Source organism: Ailuropoda melanoleuca, chromosome 1, assembly GCF_002007445.2.
Source record: "Ailuropoda melanoleuca isolate Jingjing chromosome 1, ASM200744v2, whole genome shotgun sequence".
NCBI classification, from domain to species: Eukaryota; Metazoa; Chordata; class Mammalia; order Carnivora; family Ursidae; genus Ailuropoda; species Ailuropoda melanoleuca.
The window spans coordinates 194780910-194799219 of NC_048218.1; the positions used below are offsets into that span (position 1 = coordinate 194780910).

Genomic DNA, 18310 nt, shown 5'->3' on the forward strand with positions numbered 1-18310 from the left:
AAAAAGTGCCCGAGTAATAAAAGGCAAGGAGTAGGTGGAGACAGTGGGTAGCAGGAAAAGAATTTGCGTGGGGAGAGAGCCAGTGAGGATGGTCAGCCAAAGGGACCACATGCTCTTAGCCTCACCTCCCTGTGAGTACCCAAGACACTGCCAGGCCTGGCCAGCTGTGTGCGTCTCCAGCCTGCTTGGGGATATTGACTTCGCCGCTTTCCAGCACCTCTAGCAGACGTGTGGGCCAAGGAACTGAGCCGAGCCTGCTAATGAAGCAGCCAGCAGGACTGCCGGAGCTTGGGGCAGGGGGGCAGAGGCTTTAGAGGATGTCTTTCAAGCTACTTGGATAAATTAAGACAAGTAAAATTGTTTACTTACAGACAGACCTCTTTCTCCCATTTCTGTTTGCTGTTGCTATAGTTATTTGCCAAGTGGTCCATCTCCAACAAAAGACTGCACTGAAGAAAGGGGTGAGAAGAGTTTACTCTCTCACCACACCTAGCGTTCAAGTCCCCGAAGTTCAGTGCCACTGCCCACAGGGCCCTTCTCACCCTGCACTGCACTCAGAACGGGAGCCCACCCCGGGGGAAAGACACCCCCCTCCCCCAACGACCTCGCAAGGGATGCTCAAATCACTTGTTTTTCATTCTGACAACTATGGAGAGATCAAGCTGGAAAGCGAAGAGACATTTATGGTTGATGAAAATAGTAAAGGAAAACAGATTCTTTTCTTCATAACCAACAAAGTACTTAGAAAGTACTCTTGGTAAGAGTAAGATAGAAAAACACCTTCAAATTTTAAAACTCCCAATAAACACCAAAATTTGATTTATAAGATTTATAAGCAGTATAAATAATACCCTAAGGGATAAGAAAGGGGGGAAATGCAAACATTGTATAGTTGTGTTTTTATTGGCGGAGATTTTATTTTTGTTTTTGGGAGTTTTTTAAGAGGAAAAATACTTAAAAAATAAAAGACTCTGACAGTTTATTTAAGACGCTTTCTGAGGCTGGCTTCAAAATCCAAGTTTTGCTTTTTGCCCCCTCAAGCGAAGATGGCATTAGGTGATGGCTTTAGGGTTTGCACGGCTCCTTATTTTCCTATGCAGGGCAAATGGCTCATGTGCACAGAAAGGGCTGGAAAATATTTTTTGTGATCTGAGTGCAGCAGAGAGTCTAGGATTCCAGAGGAAGTGGAGGCCTCCCGCTCCACACAGGAAACAATCTTCAAGCAGGCCTTAAATGCCAGATTCCAGGCCGAGTTTAACTAACCACTGACAGCTCTGTAAACAAAGCAAGGACAAAAAGAGCCCGCTTCCCCTTTTCTGGTAGTCATTTTGGGTTTGGGGGCTGCAGGGGAATTCTGGAATCCTTGGCTTCATGGCACAGAAGCGCCAGGGAAACGAGCTCCTCCGTTGAAGAGCTGGAAAGGGAAGATCTTTCTGGGATTAAAACCATCACGGAGGAGGTAGGAGAGGATAAAATGGTTGGGTCGCAAAGAGCCGGGACATTGGAACTCTGAAAACAGCTTGATCATCTGCAACTGCTTTTAAAAATGCTGCTGACTTATGTTTATTCATGGTATTATTGCTGTGGTCTTTTTTTTTTTATCATTCTGATATTTATATTCTTTCAGAATATGCAGATTATGCCTGGATACTTGTTTTATTTTATTACTCTTTTCCCTCTTTTCCTTTTCTTTTAATACCTACATATTCCTTTTTTGGGCCACTTTTCTTTTTTCACTCTTTTTCTCTTTTCCTCTTTCTTTGTTCACTTTTTCATAACCTTTGTCTGTGGCTCAGCAAGTTACAAAGAACAAAATCGTTCAGTAGCTCTTAAGTGATCCTACCAGTATTTCAAATCTGCAAAGTCTCTCTGTCTCTTGAGGGTTTTATTTATTTATTTTTAACTGTAATCCTGGAATCTTTACTTATTTGTCTCTAATAAGTAAGTTTCATGAATGAGACTGAATTTAACACGTGAAGGACTCAGCTAGGGGGTCAGGAATTGGTCACTGACCACCTTACCAGTCTTCTAAGGTGTTTTTCTTCAGAGTAAAGAAGAAAAGAGAGGGTGAAGAAATGGCAGGGGTGGGGGGGCCAAAGGTGAAAGTGATTCATGGGAAACACTACTTTGATTCATCCGTGATATTGACCTACCTCCTCCCTGTTAGGTCCAGATTCTCCTGTCTCCCTAGACCTGAAGCCACGTCATGGATGATTTTGAACGTCGCAGAGAACTCAGGAGGCAAAAGCGGGAAGAGATGCGCCTTGAAGCAGAAAGGTAAGGATCTAAGTTGAACAGGATTTGTATTCTATTATTAACAATGCTGGTTTCAGGCTGCAAAGATCATCACTCTGAAGGGCCAAATATATTGCACACTAAACTGTTTGCAAAAGTAGTTATGGAAAATTTTCCTGTTATGACTCTAAATTCTGCATTAAAAAAAAAAAAAGAAAACCAACATCAAGGAAAAGAGAGATTCTAGAAGAATCAAATAGTCGCATTAAATCAGTCTTTCATACTGGAATTTTTTTTTTCATACTGGAATTTTTAAATGACAAAGGCAATGTGTGGATAAAAGTTTAAAGAGCAGTTATAATATTGAAATGACAAGAAAAATGACAAATGCTGACTATTGAAACCAATAGGAAATGGGAGTCTTTGGTCTAAAAATATAAAGGCAGTAAGTCCCAGATGGATCTTGTGACAAATTTTTATTCTTATTAGAAAAGTAGCCAAATCTAGTAATCCACATATTAAAGGTTAATAGTTAATGGAGATTCTGAGTCTAGTTGGAAGCTGTTATGTTGTTTGAGGCCTCTGCCGTGGTGACTTTAAGGGCAGGTTCGGGAAGTAAAGCAATGACATATGAGGCATGGGACATAAATGCATCTCGTAAAATTTAGGCCTCGGAGCAAAGGACAGTGGCATGTAATGTGGCTTAAATCAGACAGATTAGGCATTCTTGGGTGTACCTGGACAGGGGGAGTATTTAATTTCAGGGAAAAACCACATGCAAATGGAGATTCTCTCCGGGCATTTGGAGATAGAAATGTTTTATCTTTGTTCAGAAAGAGAAGGAAACTATTATGAGAGCATAAGTTTGGGCACATCCAGCGTGGGACTGGTAATATAAAAGCTGAAGGTGGATGGTAGTGATAGTGTCAAGAAAGCAAATGTAGGGAGAGTGAGAAGTCATAAAGAGGTAACAGAAACCATCAGGGGAAACAAAACTGTCAGGGAGATGGGGAGAACTAAGAAGAGGATCCATGTTGAGTGGACATCACCACCTTATAGGCAGTGTCTGGGCTCAGGGGGACATACCTCCTACTCTTCCCAGTGATGTGTTTTATGGCCTCAGATCCAACTGAAAGTCAATGGAGTACCTTTACCCAACATATTTATTAAGCACCAACCAAATTTCTGTGTCTGTGTTGGGGACAGGAAAAGCAATGATGAGATACACATAGATGTGGTTTCTGCTTTTATGCCCCTCATGGCTTTCTAGGAAACCAATGTATAGCAAGATCAGAAAACAGACCAGGCCAGAGTATGGGGCTAGAGGGACTCAGGAATGAGGACAGGAAATTGGGCATCAGGCTAGATCAGTATCTTCAGCATCTTTGCTCTCTAGGTGAGTAGGGAGATGGGAAGTGGATGTGTAAGGAATGCTACTACCACATTGCTGCTGTTAAAGCCATACTGAAATTACAGATAATAAACTCAGTTTCCCTAGAATTTTGTCTAAGAATTTTCTACACACCTACATGGTTCATCCCTTCCAGGTTTTTGTTTTGTGTGGAAGGACATGTCTTCCTTTAAAGTCAATCATTAAAGGAATGTACTCAGTGAAGCTTAGGTACCTTTAATAATCGAAAGTAAATTTACACAAATTTATCCTTACCTTTTAAATTTACATTTCTATCTGTATTAATTCTTTTGGTATATTTTGTTCCGCTTTCTTTCCTTTCCTTTCCTTTCCTTTCCTTCCTTCCTTCCTTCCTTCCTTTTTCTTTCTTTTCTTTCTTTCTTTCTTTCTTTCTTTCTTTCTTTCTTTCTTTCTTTCTTTCTTTTTTCGAAAGAACTTTTACTTCCTTACGTTTGTACTGTTTACCTTTTTGTGTTTCAAGATGAACCTTCTAGTTCTGTTGTTCTGGGATGTGTTAGGTAAGTCCATGTTCACTCTTTAGGATTTTGTAAAATCTGATCATTTATGGGAAAGTGAAGGTCAGGTTTTATGATCCAACCAACATTGATGATAAAGTTCAGGATGTGTACAGGAAGCAGATGGCTAGAACCTGAAATGAAGGGCCATCCAAATTTGTGGTTTTAATCTGAAGATAAAGGACATAGAAGACCCTGGGGAAATCCCTCTTCCTTTACCTTTAGACCTTGTCTTCCTCATCTGTAGCAGGAGTCGGTGTTTTCTCTGGGGTATTGATGGTCATTTTTACATTCCTTTTGCTTTGGGTATTGTCTAACTTTTTTATAATGGTCATATATTACTTTATTTAAAACAATAAGGCATTTTCCCTTTTGGAAAATGTGACCCCATGGTCTTACACATAATTCCCTGGGGCCAGACTGGAGAAGACCTAACTTTCCTTTGGATTTAGGGAACTAAAATAAAGGACTCAACCCAGATCAGGAGTGCTGGTGGCATAAATTAGCAAAAATAAAGTGACCCCAAGGCTCAGAGCTGCAGATTCATTCATTCACACTTTCAACAAATTTTTGTTGGGCATCTACTCTGTTCTAAGCCCTATTTTGGGCACTAAGGGTAGACCAACAGAATGGCAGAATTGGGATATTCATTGATACTTATTAAAGATGGCCTGCGCCCTTTGTATGCTATACCCCTGCAGACAGTATGGGGAAAGGGACGCCACAGAGGAGAGAAAGTCTGTTGACTTCTACTGCTTGTACACAAGGCTCTCCAAATAAAAATACCCTGTGATTTCAAGTAGTTGTTATTGAGCTTGACTAGCAGGTGCAGTTCAACTTTCCAATGATAAATAATTGAAACCTTGTACTTTCACCAGGTGTTATAACCACAAATTAAAACAAGCCAGATTCTTACACACTTCATTCCTCAGAATTAATTTAAAAGATTATTTAAAAAGCTAACCATACACTTTGTGCCATGTTGGCTTTCAAGGGTTTAGGACTAGAATGTTCTCACTGCATCATGGTTGCCCTGAGACTGTCACATACCTACCGCATTCTGCTGCTTGTCATCTCGTCTGTTTCAAATCATGTGGCTTTCCATAACCTAGACTGGGAACCTAGTCAATCAAACACATCCTGACCTTCTTTGTCCTGCCCTTCGCCTGTGTATCTTTCTGTTATTCACCTTGTCCTTGTCCTACATTTGGCTATCACGCTTGAATCCTTAAGATGAGGTCTTTAGATTTGGTTAAAAGAGGTACTTCATTTGGTCATCAGAAGAAACGTATTGACTGTCTGTAAAGTGCAGGATACTGCACTGAGTCACAGGGATGAGTGGTCACCCGTCCAGGCAGTGTCCCAGTAGTCACAAGGCTCAGATCCTAGGTGGGTTAGTAACTTCAGAGCAATCTTGAGCCAAAAGGGGAGGAAACATTTCAGTAGACAAAACAGATAATAGCAAGTAATCAGTGAAAATTCTAAATATGTTGTTTCTAAGTAAAAGATACTGTTTGTACACACCTCAAATTTAACTGTATTTTTAAATCAGTTACCTATTTGAACAAATAATAGTTCTCCTCTTTATTATTCTCCACCTATATCATGAGATAAAAAATTAATGGGTATATTCTGCTTCCCTTTCTGTATCTGTCTTTTCTTTCCATCCCTCTCTGCCTTTGTCTCTATATTTCTCAGTGTGTCTTAATGTATTTTCCCCCGGTCTGTGTGCATCTTCATTAACACTTGATTCATATGTTTCCCTTTCTCCCCCCATCTGTGTATCTAATCCAGCTTACCCTGGATTATTTATGCAGGTGCTGTTGTATACGTACATTTCAAGGGGGAAAATGTAGGGGAAGAGGAAATATTTTCAAAGGGGTCAAATTCAGCTCTCTTCCTACTCAAGTAGAAAGTAGAAGTAAAAAAAAACGCTAGGCCTTTCCTACGTATCTGGCAAAGATGGACTGATCGCAGCACCAGCAGTAGTCATGTCTGAATAGAACGTGTATGTTCAGCATAAATGAAGACACATAAGAAGGCATGAACAGTGGGAGACAGTAGAGCTTAGCAGTTAAGGGCATGGGCTGTGCTGTCAAATCCCAGGTCTGCCACTTAATTAGCTACCTGAGCTTAAAAATTATTCAGTATTTCTAACCATGTTTTCTCCTCTATTAAATGGGGGAAATAATATTCACCTTTTAGAGTTTTTGTAGGGAAACAAAGAGATAATACATGAAAGTATTAACACAGTACTAATCATCTAGTGTTTTTTACCTAACCACTTCTCAAATGATCATTTTTGTCTATTGAGTGTTATTCAGTAAGCATCACTATTAATTATTACTATAGTTATCTAATGTGATTCTCTATAACACAAAGAATTGAGGACACTGTTTTACATTTAGTATAAAACAAAACAAAATTAAAAATATGAGGGTTTTTTTTTTATATACTCCTCAGAGGCTCTAAGACTTAGGCAAGACGAAGAGCAGGAATCTGCTACTTGGTGATGAATTTTGAGTGGAGGTGTTGGGTATCAAGGCGTCAGGAAGGACGGCCAGACCTTGTTGTCTCACCCAGAAGAGTCGACACCAGTTCAGGTTGACTACCTCTTCTACATGTGGCCAAAAGGATTTTGAGCTCGGGTGTATCTGCTGAGAAACTGGCAGTGATGTTTTCTCCATGAGGAGATCTCAGTCGGTCACATGTTTCCCAGTGCTGGGCTTGTTCGCACAGTAAGCAGCTCTCCCGCTTTTCAAGACATGAACTCATTACATTCCCAGCTCATGCTTTCCACATCCAACGTTGAGTTTCTCTCTCTGATCAGAAGAAAGGCCCCTATTGTAGAGTGGTGTTATCAGATTCAGAGGCTCATAGACATAAAAAAAGGGAATGAAAACACTCTTGCTGTTGTCGTCATTCATACATTTTTATGAGCCTCTGAAATATACTGATGATTAGACATTTGAAAGTAAATATTTTTACTATAGTAGAAAAACAAACAATTTTTTTAAATCCACTGAGTCTGAGTAGTTCCCTCCCAGGACTCTGTCACTAAAAGATTTTTACAGGATTTAACAGTGTAGCCAATCAATGGTTATACGGCACACATACACAAAAACACTTTTATTTACAACGCTTAGCATTGTGACCTTGAAATTTTAAATCAAAGTCTTTTAAATGCAATTTTTTGTTATTCTGTAATCAGAAAATTATTTCTCATTAGGGAGTTAAATAAATATTCTTTTGAAACTGTCTAAATTATTAGAGTAGCTAAATTTGCTCAAAGCTATCCTTTAGTTGTCTTAGAAAATCGATCACTCCAAGGGGCAAAAAAAGTGTTAGGACTTGGCTTTACATTTTTGCTTTGCGTTAAAAGGTTTTTTTCAAGTAATTTGTTTGAAAGAGATTTTAAACTATTTCTGTAAAGTTTTTATATTTATTTGATACTGTTTAGGGTCAGCCCAACTTGAATGTAAGGGCATGGACAAAATGAGATAGATAATTTTCCCCTAAGAGATCTTTCCTTATTTATTTGTGTCCAGCCACATGAAGAATCAAAATGTATATACATATTCATATCTGCCCTCTCTAGTTCTCTCTCACTCTAAACAGACATTATGTATTCTCAGTCAGTTTATAAATGGTCAGATTATAAATGGTAAAGATGACATACTTGGACCAGTTTCCACTAACCTAATAATTCCTCTGCCGCTAAAAGTATCCCACTTTAAGGTGACCAGTGGGGCATCAGGAGTCTTGGGTCTACCCAACATGACGGTCATTCAACAAAACTTGAAAATCTAGATTCTTTTTAAAAAGTTTTAATATATTTTTATTCAAGCATAATTAACATGCAGTGTTCTGTTAGTTTCAGGCGTACAATGAAAATCTAGATTCTCGAGGGCCTCACATGCTGACTCTTAACTTTCTTCTCAGGAAAAAATTGTGGTATATATATATGAGTCACTACACTTACCAGTTTAAAATAGTGAATTTTTCTTTACAGGCTGTGTATGTGGAACAATTTATCAGTCTTCCGTCACTTGAGGAAAGGCAGGACCATGTGTTAACTAAGCATACGGGCAACAGAATCTTACAGATCTGGGTTCAGATGCTGACTTTGACAACTACTAGTTGGGTGGCCTTGTGACAATTGCTTAAACATCTTTTGCTTCTAGTTCTTTATGTATAAAAACGGGGATAATAATTCTGCCTTATAGTCATTGCGAAGATTAAACTAAACCCGTGTAGAGAAATTAGCACAAAGCCTGGCGCATAGTATATGCGCAACAAATGTTTGATGTTATTATTAAAACCATATTAATGTTTTAGTAGGCCTTTGGCGCAAAATAATATTTTACTGAATTTGAATTTTTATTCATATCAGTTCATTCATTATGGTTTGCCACATCCTTACTGCAAAGCTCCTTGACTGCATTGATTGCAATACTTGCTGAGATGTTTCTGTTGAGGCTGGGAAAGAATTTAATCTTTTGGTCACATCTAAGTCTACTGCGCAAATGTAATTGCTATATGAGATTTAAAAACCACGTACTGTAGCCATGTGGTTGATTTTCTAATTCATTAATGGTATGTCTTTTATTTAAAACACGAAGCACGTATGTAAAACATACCTTAGAATTTTACCAAAGAAGTTCAGTTCAGCAAAAATGGCTCTCAAAAGGAAAAGAGTATCAGCCAAATTTCTCATCTAGTGTTATAAAGAAGGAGCCATCGTTTTTGTTTAGCATCAGTCAAGTGCCAGGTGAGGTGGTGCACTCTATATACCTTACATAGTTTAATTGTCAAAACAACCCTATGTTCTTATTTAGTCTGTTCAGGCTGAATACCATAGATTGGGTGGCTTATTAACAACAGAAACATTTCTAGAGTCTGGGAAGTCCAAGGTCAAGGTACCAGCAGAGTCAGTATCTGTGAGGTTCTGCTTCCTGGTTCCTAGACAGCTGCCTTCTTGCTGCGTCCTCACATGGCAGGAGAGGCAGGGCTGTTCTCTGGGGTCGCTTTTATAAAGGGCACTTATCCCATTCATGAGGACCATCGTAATGGTCTAATCACCTCCCCAAGTCCCCAGCTCTAAGTACCATCATGCTAGGGTTTAGTTATCAACATATGAATGCAAGGGAGGGCAACAAACACTTACTCTACAGCAGACCTGGGTATTATTGTCCCTGTTTTACAGTTGAGGAATCTGTACGGCTAAAAGGTTAAGTAATGTGTCCAACTTCATATAGCTAGGGAGTGCAGTCCCGTTCTGCCTGCCCCAAATCTCAAAACCTTTCTACTGTAACAGATTGATCAATGGAATTTTGCGTGTTTCAACTGGTTGTCTTGGCTGAAGGTCCGTCATCTCTACAATGCCAAAATAGCTCCCTAAGATGGGAAAAAATCATTCAAAGCAACAAACTATAAATGAGGCTTTTGGGCCTAATTGAACTGTTCTTTATGCGTATTCAGGTAAATTGCTTACATGTGTAGAGACAGTCATTGTTTCATTTGCCCTTTAAAACTCTTCTGTGTTATTCCCATTTCACAGAAAAATAGAAACAGAGAAGATCACATTTTTCCCCTCAAGCCAAAGAAGGCTGTTGGCATCACTGCTCTTGGCTTTTCTTTGGATTTTTCCCAATAAGACTATAGTCACCGTTAGGACAGGGACTTAATCACATCATCTCTCATAAAAGCTTGCGGCTGTCTCTGACCTTATAGATAATCTTCTGCAATGGAATGTTACTTTTTCAATTTTGGACCACATACTACTTTGAGTCTCTGATGAAAGCTGTAGACCCCCCTCCAAGAAAAATGCACATATGCACCCACAAAACTTGGCACTTACTTTCAGTGGCGTCATGGCCTCCATCCATAAACCTCCTGAGGGCCCATGGAACTCTGGGCCAGGAACCCCTGATCTAATGAATTTGAAAAGCTTCATTTTACATATGAAGAAATTTAAGTCTTGGGATGCCAACCTTCTGGAGATCACCCAGCTAAGCTGAGGTGGAGCCTCCTTGCATGTGCATATATCCATCTCCCTGAATAGATGGAGCTGGCTGTAACCAGTGCGCTGGCTCTTGATTAGGACAGTTGAGCGTACTTCTGGGAAAATATATATGCTCGAAAATATTGCACGGATAGTGGGTTTTTTTAATTTGAAAACAATTTATGGATAAAATTTCTAAATTAAAGGAGATTAGGTCAGATTACTCCATGAGGGAGTAAAATAAAAAGCAAAAGAAAGATAAGTGGATAGGCAGAATGAAAACAGTTCATTGTTAGGAACTGGGAATCCAACTTTGCCAAGTCAAGAAGGAAAAAAAAACCTGTTGATTTTGCAAATAGAACCCTATCTGCCATCAATTTTGGAATTCTATTTGGCATGTATGATCTTGGCAAGATTTCTTTAAACAAAGCTTAATTATGATACTAAGTTGTTATGTAGGATTTCTTCTTCCTTACCAGTTTCATTTAGCTATTCAAACTCCTCAAAAGATAGTTCTCACAAACATAAGACCTGATTTGATTCCTTAAAGAGGATTTTGTGTTTCATTTTTATTACTACCATCTTTTGGGAGGATGGGGCAGATTGGAGGGGGACACAGACCCGTGCTTCCAGAAAACAGGATCACTCAGACTTGGGTTTGAATCCTAGCAGGGTTATCAAGGATAACCCTTAGCCTCTCTAATCCCATTTTCTTGTGAAGAAAATGGCCATCGTAACAGCTCATAAGTTTTCACTTAGATTTTAAAGCACTAGATGGATAGATGACAGATAGACGGTAGTTAAGTAGAAAGAAACAAAAAATATATATGAATATTTGACTAGTGCTCAGTAAATGTTACCAGTGTTTGCTACTTTGTGGCTGGCTAGAGGACATGGTAAGGAAGCAGCTATCAGGAAAACCCTCTCTAGGTCATGTCCCCAGGAATCACTGAATATGTGTTCATTTGCCGTATTAGACAGTTTGGTCTAATCTCCACTCTGTTTCAAATCTGTTTTAGCAGTCTGCCTTGAAAGTGATGGGAGAATTATGGATATGAAGTCTCCATGCTGAAAAGAAAATCTACCTCCTTATTTTTTTTTTTAAAGATTTTATTTATTTATTTGACAGAGAGAGAGACAGCCAGTGAGAGAGGGAACACAAGCAGGGGGAGTGGGAGAGGAAGAAGCAGGCTCCCAACAGAGCAGGGAGCCCGATGCGGGGCTCGATCCTAGGACTCTGGGATCACTCCCTGAGCCGAAGGCAGACGCTTAATGACTGAGCCACCCAGGCACCCCATACTTCCTTATTTCTAACAGTCTTTTTCATTTTCCCTATGGGTTTTAAATCAAGATAAAAATACAGGATAGTTTGGTATCTAATATAGCAAGGTCTTTATCTTTAAAAAGTTATATATCTAATATTCAATTAATCATATATTTTAAATAGTTTTCTTTTGCCTTGTGGAATTATCACTTCTTTTTTCATATTACGTAATTACGGTTTCAGTAACCAAAACCCTCTCAACCATATATATGAATACCATACTAATAATATAAAGAAAGTATGTACCCATTTTTCACAAGATAATTTTTAATCATTTTATTCTAAATTCATGATTTTATTCCTTTTAATCATGAAAAAGCTGATGCATGCAAAGTAATACTATGTAATTTATACAGAAGTTCTATATCATTGTAATGCATATATTATAAACTTATCACTGAGCTTAAAGATCTAGAACATTTCCAATACTACTGAGACTTTCAACTGACCCCCTTGCTTCTCCATACATGGAAGTAATTAGTATCCTGAATTTTTTTTTTCTTTTAGTATAGGCTCCATGCCAGGCATGGAGCCCAACACAGGGCTTGAACTCACTACCCTGAAATCAAGACCTGAGCTGAGATCAAGAGTTGGGTGCTTAACCAACTGAGCCACCCAGGCACCCCATAATTAATTTATTTTTAAATAAAATTCTAAATAAGAAAATATGAATTAGATGATAGTTTTTCCAGGACCCTGGAATCCAGAGCATTCTAAAGATTCTCTCCAGACTCAGTTGAAGGTGTTAATGAGAGGACACTGTTCCCTGAGAGTGCAAGAAGTTTGCCTTTCTGAATACACAGGATCAAAGGGGTCCTTCTGCCGTGTAAGGCTGGGAACCTTGGAGAAGTTTTACAAACCGACAATTCTCTACATACAAAGAATTTTCATCAAAATCAAATGAAAATGTAATGAAGCCTATCACATATGTATGCTGAATCTATCTATTCTGCCCATTGGTTTTCTCACTGACCAGCCAGATAAAGAGATCTGCATTTGTAGCCTTCATTTGGCCAGATGGGAATGGCAGACGGGAATGATTCCAGACTATTCCAAGTTCTTGGTCAAGGGACATCTATCTCAATTGTTTTAAGTCTTCTAGGGAAGTTCTTGACCTTTATGATCCCAAAGGTCCTTAGTAGTATTACAAGAAAGTACCACTGGAGATGAGACATGAACATATTGGAATGATATAGAAGCTGCATAAGTAGATTTTCATTCATTTGTGAATGAGGTTAAAGAGGAATAAGGTGCATACTTTGTGACTATAAGCAGTTCTTTTCACTAGTATGCTGTGTAGTAAGCAATGTTCATCAGCAGTTTCGTAAGAATGTAATTTTTAAAGAACTTTGGAAACATTCACTTATTTTTAAGTTTAATTTGCTAATTATAAATCATTTTCATGTATGCAGTTGTTAAACAAGTTTGGAATGTTTTCTTAGCCTAGTGGAAGTCATCAGGTATACTTGAACTTATTTTCAAAACTGAATTTCTTTTAAAATAGTCCAGAATTTATACTGGCCTTTCTTCCAGTTAGTCTAGGTTAGTGAGGTCTGACCTTGCATTTGAGATCAGTACCAATTGACTAAGTTAAAATGTGAGAGTTTATTTTCCATTTTAATAACTCCCTACATCACATACAGTTCCTTTGTTGGAATAAAAATCTTGGTAAAGTACACATCAGCCACTATAAATAGCAGCCATGAGCCTGTACATTCAGGAGAGTCTCCAGAGAGTATATTTTAAACTGCACGTTGTTTAGAATAGGAAATTCTTCCAATGTTCATATTTTCCACCGTGGGTGATGGGGACGATCCTGTATCATATCTTCACAAGCTTCCATTTTCCTGTACCATTTAGGAATCCAACTGATAAGTTTCCAGAAGGTTGCTCAGTATGTGCTATTTATTTACTGAAGGCTAACCTGCGTCTTACTGTCCAGTGGGAACGTTGCATAGTTAGGGGCTCTCCAAATGAAAGCTAGGCATCTCCCAGAGCCTGCACCAGCAACTGGATAATGAAAGGGTTCTTTCTTTCTGGAGTTCGTAGCTTTACTATACCTACTTAGAATAATAGCAGTCACCCCATTTTTGATTCCCACAGAAAACCTTGCACTGTTGGCATGTCTTTCTGGGGAGCTCAGGAGACTAATGTGGAAAATACCTGGATAGGAGGTGAACAAACAGACAAGCAGGATGAGATGATGGGTTATCATGCTGGTTCGAGGACCAGAAGCCTCAGCAGGCGTGACGACACTGGCATCTTCCCCGAGGCACTGCTGGCAACTCTACTAGATGTACACCTCTGGCCGCTCCTTCCTTGGACAGTCCTTCTGTTTCTCTAATCAACTGTTGTGTCAATCTTGATCTTCTTTTCAGTGGGGCCCATTTGGGGGATCTAATATCCCCTCACCATTTCTCCTCTCTTGATGAAGAAGATGAGAAGCTACTGTTGAGGGGTCTTAGACAAAAATTGTGATCTAGAAAGAGTTGATACCTGAGGCCCTTCTTTCCTGCTGCTCCCCTTTTAAGAGCCCATAACTCTTCCTCCCCAACCATGAAAGCCAAATATCCCAAATATGTGTCTGCTTTCTGAGCCAGGTTCCTCAGAGCATATCCTGGCTACCCAGAGAGGCTCATGGCTACTGAAGCTTCGTGGTTTATAAAACCGAACAGAATGAAGTTTTGCAAAACTCAGGGTTGAGGCAGGATGGAAAATCCTAATGCCTTTGTCTCTAAGTGCCTAACATCACAGGAACATGACCATAAATTCCCTCTCATTGTGGCATTTGTCAGAGGTGTGGTGGAGCTGAACTGGGGAGGCACACCCTGCAGAAAGGAGCTGGTTTTCCATGAGAACTTCTCCTGAGTGCAGAATTCCTGCTAGGATACATATTCTGATATCCCACTGGGTGATGTGGTCAGAAATTAAGACTCTCTCTCCTACATTCTCTGAAAAGAGTTTGAAAATCCAAATCACTAGGCCCAGACATGCAGGGTGACACGTCGAAGAGCACACAGTCAGTAGCCGGGTCAAATCTAGAAACCATGTCATTTACTCCAACTCTGGTACTTGTTCCTCTGCATTTTGCTATGCTTAACCCATACAACTGCCTCTGACTCCACAAAAATACCTTTTAGATCAAGGATAAGAGAAGACACTGGATAAACTAGCAGATCTGGACTTCCTCAGCTGTCAAACAGAGCTAACACTCCTCAGGGTGGCTGAGAAAATCAAATGAGATATGAACAGATGCCATAAAAGATATATAGGGTAGTTCACATGACATGTTTATTATGTGGAGGGGCCCGTATGCTTCATTAAATCAGATTCACTTCTATTTCACTCTCTGTTGAGCTGCAAGTTTCATTCTGATCGTATGCTGTGTTCCAAAGGAATTTTCATACTTCATGCTTGGCTATCTTCTTCTTTTTTTTTTTAAAGATTTTATTTATTTATTCGATAGAGATAGAGACAGCCAGCGAGAGTGGGAACACAAGCAGGGGGAGTGGGAGAGGAAGAAGCAGGCTCATAGCAGAGGAGCCTGATGTGGGGCTCGATCCCATAACGCCGGGATCACACCCTGAGCCGAAGGCAGACGCGTAACGACTGTGCCTCCCAGGCGCCCCATGCTTGGCTATCTTCTGTGGTATGACTGGCCCTCAGGCATTCTAGGCTTCCAAAGATCAGACACAGAAAAAATGCTGAAAATGTTACCTGTCACTCTCCCTAGGGTCTGTCACCTTTGGAGAGGGCTTAGGACCTCAACTGCAGATTGGAAAAAGCAAAGCCATTTTATCTGCCCTTTCGTTAGTCGTGAATTCAGGAGAAAAATCAAAAGATTTAAAATGATGGCTTTATCCCAATCAAAATTAAACCCAGCTGTCTGTGGGTCATTTACTTATCTGGTTTTGCATCTAACTTAGCAAAGGTCCTCAGGCTTAGCAAAGGTCCTCAGGTCCTCGGGATTCTAGGATCTTCCACACCACTGTCTTTTCCCTCCTGAACCTCTTGTAACTGGTGAACTCTTACTCAGCCGGAAGGCCCAGCTCAGCAGTCATCCTCTGGAAAGCATCTTCCCAGAGGTCCCCTGTCAAAGTGACTGATTTCCCACCTTGAGTCTCCCATGGCCCTTTAAATATATATTAATTATTGTCTTATATTATTATTAACATTAATTAGTTATACTAATTATTGCTATTTTTATTATGACAATTTTATATGCTTATTTGTTCATATGTCTGTTTTACCCCACCAAATTAAGAGCCACTCTAGATTAAAAACAACATCTTACTTTTATTTCCCAAAAACCAGCACGCAATATGAATAAATGAAGGACCAAACAGCTACTTCAGTTCATATCTGCGTGCCAAGGCAAAATATTGCTCAATTTGCCAAGATATTTGGGGGGGGCAGAAATGTTAGTAACCTTTGTGATGGTCCCCAAATACTGACACCATCCATGTCTTCCTTGGGGTTCCATCACTCCCTCGCTGAGCCACTGGAATTTGACTCCCTATCTTTTCTCTAGAGATATGAAGAAACTCATCTCATGTATTTCTCTGATTACTAGGTCTAATTGGACTGCTACCTCATATAATGTTAACCATTATGCTTATTTAGTTGCATCATGGAGGCAAATGATATTAATGTGGTAAGAATCAATTCCCTTTAGTTGGCCTATTTGCTCTAGTACTCAAACCCTTTAGTATTACTTGCAATTAACATTTGCATTGTAAGACCGGATAATTATCAAATTATAGGCTTCATACCAAACCCTAAGGAGTCCAACAGTGAACAAACTATATAATCAAAAATTTCTCTAATGGAAGACCAAGTCTGTTGTCTGGAAGACTAACCTTCTTCAGTTAATCGCAGGAGGATGGGCAGAAGTTGATGAGGGGTAGAAGTAGGCCAGCATGTATCAGCACTCTTTCTGAAATAAAGAGAGTTTAACATGCAAGTTGAATCTCAAGTTTAGACTCTAAATAGCAGATTGTTTTCCAGTATTGGGATGTATTGATGAACAAAGGAACAAAAGAGTAAAGAAATACATTAGAATTCATTTAACCAATATATGGAGGATTAATTTTATTTTCAGTGAAGTGGGGCATTTTTTTGTTTTTATAAATATATATACCTCAAAAAGTATGATTTAGAAGAAAGAGGAGGAGGAATTATAAGTAACTATTAGTCAAAACTCTAGATTAAGATACAGATTAATTCAGTTCACATTGACTATGATACAACACGTTCTACACGAGGCATCGAGTTTCTTCCTTGTGGAAGTATGCCCTTTGGTTAATTTGTTAACATAAAATTTATAATTAGAATAAAGCTAATGAATTGAAACACCCAGAACATATAATACCAGAAGTACTATAGCATAACCTCAAAATTGTATCTTTTAATTTTTAATTCTTAGACCCACTGAAAACGAGTCAGAAGGAAAGATAATTTGAAGTTACCCTAGAAAGACACTGAATTCTGAAATACCTAGGAGAATCTCAAATTACATCAGTACTCTCCACTCTGCAACATATTTTAGAAAGCTGGATGCATATTTCAGATCACTGGCTCTCAAATTTAAAATGTCTGTCTGCGATTTTTTGTATAAGTATTATCTATTTTCTTTTCTTTGTTGTCTTCATGAGGTCTTAAAATTAAAAAGCTTTCCAGGTGGATTTTGGCTTTTAAATGAGAAAAATGAATATGCTTTTTTATTAAAGGTTTTCACAGAAAAACCTGCGTAGTTATATTCTATAATTAATGAACAAAAAAAGAGCTCCATTTGCTTTTCCTGCCTTGATCCTAATGATAGCTTGATTTCATTGCTCAATAATTTCAAAGTAAAATACCATCTTAAAGCGGAAGAGCTTTTCTCCTAGTCTATTTCTAATCTCGTCTCTCAAGCTGCCACCATAAAGGCATACAAGAATTCTACAAAAGACAATTTCTAATAAACTCAATAAGTTCAACACATAAGTGTTGAATTACATTGGGTCTCCCAGATGTAAGCAGGTGTAAGCTAACTGTAATCTACTGTCTTAGTCTTTTGGGGTTGCTATAACAGAATATCGTAGACCGGATGGCTTAAACAAACATTTATTTCTTGCAGTTCTGGAGGCTGGGAAGTCCGAGATCAATGTGTTGGCAGATCCATTATCTAGCAAGGCCCTACTTCCTAATTTGGTTGTTTTCTTGTTGTGTCTTCATTCAGTGAAGAGAGAGAGAAAAAAAGCAAGCTGTCTTGTGTCTCTTATAAGGGCACTAATCCCATTTGTGAGGACTTCACCTTCATGATGTAATTACCTCCCAGAGTCCCCACCTCCTTATACCATCACACAGGGGGTTAGGATTTCAACATACGAATTTTTCAAGGACATGAATATTCAATCCAAATCATCTGCATGTTAGCAGGTCTGACCAAAGAATGGACCAGAAGAGGTTTGCATGAATGCCAAGTCCAAGACCATGGTTGGCAGTGGCATCTGGGACTATCCAAATGAGATAGACTTTGAACCTCAGGGTTTGTTCAGTCTTGTGACGTGAGAAATATTCTCTCCGCTGAGGGAAGTGTTTCCTCACGTCTTCCCTTGGCTTGGGTAAAACATTACTCATGATGATTTTACCTCCCTTTGCTCTGACTTCACACTCATGAAACAGTCTCTGAGGACTGTGAGGCTTCCCGACGTTATAGCTTTGAGGAATGGTGAGAATATGAGAGAGCTCTCCAGGCACTGAAGAGGGAGGCCATTCATTCTCTTAATAAACTGGCATTAATTAGCATTCTGATGTACACATCAGTGTCTTGTGAGTCT

General features: G+C 39.2%; 1 protein-coding gene across 7 annotated transcripts in view; it reads left to right on the forward strand.

Moving 5' to 3' along the window:
* CALD1 (caldesmon 1) overlaps positions 1–18310 on the forward strand; it is a 181132-nt gene that overhangs the window by 81965 nt on the left and 80857 nt on the right. For all 7 annotated transcript variants that reach the window (XM_034672516.1, XM_034672520.1, XM_034672513.1 and 4 more), the window contains one exon: positions 2168–2277. In XM_034672516.1, coding sequence (XP_034528407.1) covers positions 2211–2277 — 67 coding nt within the window. In that variant the 5' untranslated portion in view covers positions 2168–2210. The remainder of the gene's footprint in view (positions 1–2167; positions 2278–18310) is intronic.